This window comes from Olea europaea, unplaced genomic scaffold (genome assembly GCF_002742605.1).
Source record: "Olea europaea var. sylvestris unplaced genomic scaffold, O_europaea_v1 scaffold1618, whole genome shotgun sequence".
Lineage (NCBI taxonomy): Eukaryota > Viridiplantae > Streptophyta > Magnoliopsida > Lamiales > Oleaceae > Olea > Olea europaea.
In genome coordinates, this window is record NW_019233817.1 from 27,934 (window position 1) to 32,633 (window position 4,700).

Below are 4,700 nucleotides of genomic sequence, written 5' to 3' on the forward strand. Positions count from 1 at the left end.
GGATCACGGGCTTGGATTTCACTCTAAAACAAGTCGATAAGACTTGGAACATTTTAAACAACTTATACAAGTTAAACGAGCCAACTTGTTGAATATCTTATCTCATAATTAGAATATAATGGAATTTACATACTTTCGTTCATAGTTAAATTTAATACAGTTTACTCGTAGAACAATAGTGTTGGTCATTATCGCGTGAACTTTATGTCAATACTCAAAACAAATATAATGAAAACCTCCATTCATTCATTTTCATATGCATATAAGTGAAAATAAAGTGAAACGGATACAAAATTAGTAGAAATGACACCCAATCATTTAAAACGGCATCATGACATTTTTTATTATAGGGTCTCGATTTCACTCCAAAACGAATCAATCATGTCTTGGAATATCATATAAGACTTACACAATTTAAATGAGCTAATTTGTAAAGTATTTTATCTCATAATTGGAATTTAAATTATTTAGCCTTTTAAAGACATCATGTTATTCTGGATGATGGGGCCTTGATATCACTATAAAACAAGTCGATTAGACTTGGAATATCTTAAAAAACATGTACAAGTTAAACGAGATAATTTATTAAATATCTTATCTCATAATTAGAATATAATCGAAATTAACTTATTTACGTTCGTAGTTATATCCAGTTCAGTTTATTCACAGAACAATAGTAGTGATCAATATCCTGTGAACTTTATATCGTTACTTGGGTTCAAATGTAATGAAAACTTTAATTCGTTCATTGTCATGTGCATACGAGTGAAAATAAAGTGAGACGGATGTGAAATTAGTTGAAACGACACCCAATCATTTAAAATGGCAGCATTACATTTTGGATTATGGAGTCTCAATTTCACTATAAATTAGTGAAAAATTGTTTACTTTAGTTAAAACGCCCTCAAATGGTTTATGATGATAGCACGTTGTTTTGGATCATGGACACTCAATAGCACTCGAAATATACTTAAAACTTGTTTTAATTAATTTTTACGTGGATATGAAGAAATATAAAATGATGCAAACGTGAAATTAGTTAAAACGGCGTTCAATCGTTTAAAAAGGCAGTATGCCATTTTTCCCATTGGTTTTAAAATGTGCAAGAAAAGATTGAATGAAAATGGGCATTTAAGTTTGGGAAATTTGGTAAATTTTTGTTTCAGATTGGATATTTTGAATATTTCAAATGAAAGGTGTTTAAGACTTTTAACACATAATAAAATAAACTAAAGGCTAGTTAACCAAAAAGTATTCACCATAGCCTATTTTACCAAACATTATAGTTGACTAGGCTTTTTAAACAAATCCCCCATCTGCAAATGTAAAAGAGTTACATTATTAACATGAATGCAAATAGTATTTCTTAAATGTGGATAAATGTTTTTCAAATAAACGAATTTAGTAAGGATAAAATTGCAATATAACGTGAGTGCAAATAGTATTTTTTTAAAATTTTAAAAATTTATTAGGGATGAACTTAGAGTGAGATATACTTATAAAAAATGTGGATGAAAATAGAGCTACCCTAGATAGATTCCATCCAGGTATCCTCCATCTGCCATGGTTATCAAAAGTTTGGGACCCCAATTGCAAAAACGAAAAGTTCGAATATACCCTGCAGTATTTTAAAATGTTTGGAAACCCAGCTGCAATTCTTCCTGTTTTCAGAATTAGATGAAACATTATAAATATTCTTTGGCATACAAAATATATAGTTTAAAAACGGAACCGAGAAATTTTTGCATAATCCATAACATCTGTAGTACATTAAACAAGCACATTGTTCCAATATAATAAAACTAATTCAGATAATAAAGGTCAAAACCAGGAGGCACCACGGCAGCATGACATATAAAATCCCATAACTAATACTCGAGAAAAACTAAGCTCCGAAGCCTAATAATTGAGCAGTATCAAGAAGATTTTAAGTGCGGGCAGCAGTTGGTGGTCCACCTGGGCGCGGTGCTTGACCAGCCTTTGGGTGATCATCCTGAAAAATTAGAGAGGAAAAGTCAGGCTTGTGGAAGAATGGAAGCCACACTATTGAGATATAAACAGTGGAACAAAATGTCACCAACAGCTGAGATGAAAAATGAGATTTGAACAGATATGGAAAAATAAAAATGGGCACAGAAACCTCCACTTTCCAGAAGTAAATTGATAGGGTAGTCAACCAAAAGTGGAATATTATATATTGAAGTTGAACCAACCCACCCCACCCTAATCTGAAGGTAGGAGTTTGGTACAGGGTAGCGTTTGTTAGGATGGAAGGGTTAAACCATTTCCAAGTCATAACAGATGTCACTCCATGGGACTAAAACCCTTAGTTCCAAAGGTTTCCTCAATACACTGTGTGGAGCTTTGAAAGCCATACTAAAGTGTATAGACACATAATTTAGTCCCATTGAAAAATTACATCTCAGAGTTCTCAGTCCTTTCTAACATAAATTCTTTGCTTCTATAATTTGTTACAAATGCCCTCAGAAGTTGTATTACAAATTTGTACAAAGCCACCAATAAAAACTGTAGCACGTTAATGTATGCAAAGAGCAAAAACAACTCTAACAAACAGAAAATAACAGATCAAAAGCTAATAGGGAAACTAGAGATGGAATCACTAACCCTTGGGCGCCTGAATCGCTGTGGAGGCTCACGGTTCCTCCTATCAGTACGTGAGCGCACCCTGACAACTTTGGAGTGAATGGCACATGAGACACAGTACTGCATCTTCACGTAAAGCTTGGGAAGGGTGTACACTTAATTTTAACAACAAAAACATTAATTAGTTTATAATTATTAAAGAGTTGTTTCTTGTAATTTTATATAAGTAACAGCGTATACTAATAAGTTAAATCCACTAAACAACTTACTATCAAAAGCACAAGCTTCCTGGACATCCCTTACGGCAGCTTGCTCAACAATGTTCCTTACCAGAAATCTCTTGATTGCTTTGTCCTAGGAAAGTTACAAAATCATTTGATGAATCAGAAACACATTCCAACCTTTTTAGCAATAAAAAAAAAAATCTTACAAATGAAGTCCACCTTTTTGGAAATAAAAAAAATCAGACAATTGTATAAAAACCAGATCCTTCAATAACTCAAAAACCCTCTGGCACTAGATTTGAGGGAGTAAATCTCTCATCAAAATTACAGTGACTCCAATGTTCTTTAATCAAATAGAAGGCAACAACAACATTGTTTGACTGCACCTGTATGGAGAATCTATAAATGATACATATCTATGTATTTCCATTAACAAGCAGAAGCATGATATGAACACAACCAAGTCCAAAACGCAGACATTTCTATACTGTGTTTCTTCCATCATTTATTTCAGCAGGCATTCCATAACGTGTACAAGACATGTACATATTAGCACACAAAACCACCAGCCAATTATTCAAATATCTGCAGTGGGCCTTAAAATACATTCCAATATCATATAAACACTTATTGGATTGAAAGTAGATACAAAGACGAAGTTTTGCAATTCATTCAGAGTAAAGTTTTATTCTGCATTAGATAATTAGGAACTACAAAGTACAATTAACAAACACTGAATAAAAGCAACCACCAGCCAAGCACCCTCATGATAAGGTATTCATCATTTAGACAATCTTTCCCTCTAAAGATTTAACATTAGCCGCAGTTTCTTTCAAATAGCACGAAGGAAACTACATACAACCAGATCCACCGGCACTTACAGATCTATGCTAAACTACCTAAAATTATCCGATGCGGCTACAATATTTCTACACAAACAGAACATTTATACAAAATCAATTTAAAATAAAAGCACCTTCGGGCAGCACTTGCCGCAGTTGGAGCAGCGGATGAAATTGACATGCCCACGGCCATGCTTGTTCCTCCCTCCATTCCTTCTCTTGAACGTCTATAATTTCAAAAAACAAAGCATAATAAACTATAAAAATGAAATCACGAAGTAAATATATTACAAAAATGAACATATGATCAATAAAGACTCCATGAATGAGATTTTAGAGAAAAATTTTACCATCGTTGGTTTGGTATTGCACTCTGGGAGCAAACGGCTCTGCAAGCAGCTAACGTTTAGGGTTTGGTATTAGGATGGTAAAGGAATGGTTTTTGATAATTTATATAGGGCTTTATTCTGAAGCCCTAGTCGCCCTCGTGTTGCGGAGCCCATTGGGCTTGGCAATAAATAATTTGGGTTGGGCTTCAGGTCCAGGTATTGGCCCACATAAAACACTCTGGTGATATTGGCCCATATACTAAAGTTGTCATGTTTAGCGTTTCCTTCACTCAAGCCAAAGTTTGGTGGGTATTAAAATCAATTTTTTAGTAGATTTTCATAAAAATTAATGAAATGCATAGTTGAAAATTGTAAACCTCATAAAATATGTGATTAAAATTAATTATTAATTTAGATTTAGATTTAGATTAAGATCTGAATTTAAGTCATTACCAAACAAGTGTTAAATATACTTAAACAAATTATGATCGAATTGCCTTTGCACATATATCAAATTACGTGGGAGGACATTCACCAATTTGAACTTCTATAGAGCCATCTTTCAATATAAACCTATTACATACAAAGTGAGCCCATCTACCTACATTCTTTGCTCGAATTTGACTCCAATTTTTTAAAACTTATTTTCAACAACACATTTCATAAAATTCACAATTTTTATCAACTTTTTCTTCACACAT

General features: G+C 33.1%; 1 protein-coding gene across 1 annotated transcript; it reads right to left on the reverse strand.

Moving 5' to 3' along the window:
* Window positions 1–1,678: 1,678 nt before the first annotated feature.
* Window positions 1,679–4,100, reverse strand: LOC111377177 (40S ribosomal protein S26-1-like). The gene is made up of 5 exons (XM_023000231.1): window positions 4,021–4,100; window positions 3,805–3,897; window positions 2,874–2,958; window positions 2,626–2,759; window positions 1,679–1,993 (listed from the first exon to the last, which is right to left on the reverse strand). The coding sequence occupies exons 1-5, from the start codon at window positions 4,021–4,023 to the stop codon at window positions 1,928–1,930; spliced, it is 381 nt and encodes a 126-aa protein (XP_022855999.1). The 5' UTR covers window positions 4,024–4,100; the 3' UTR covers window positions 1,679–1,927.
* Window positions 4,101–4,700: the final 600 nt, after the last annotated feature.

Bases quoted from the DNA above. Each gene is read 5' to 3' on its own strand.
- LOC111377177 (XM_023000231.1), bottom strand. The intron at 2,959-3,804 runs GTGCTTTTATTT...TAACTTTCCTAG, and splicing joins GCGGCAAGTGCTGCCCGAAG to GACAAAGCAATCAAGAGATT. The intron at 2,760-2,873 runs GTAAGTTGTTTA...GTTAAAATTAAG, and splicing joins GGAAGCTTGTGCTTTTGATA to TGTACACCCTTCCCAAGCTT.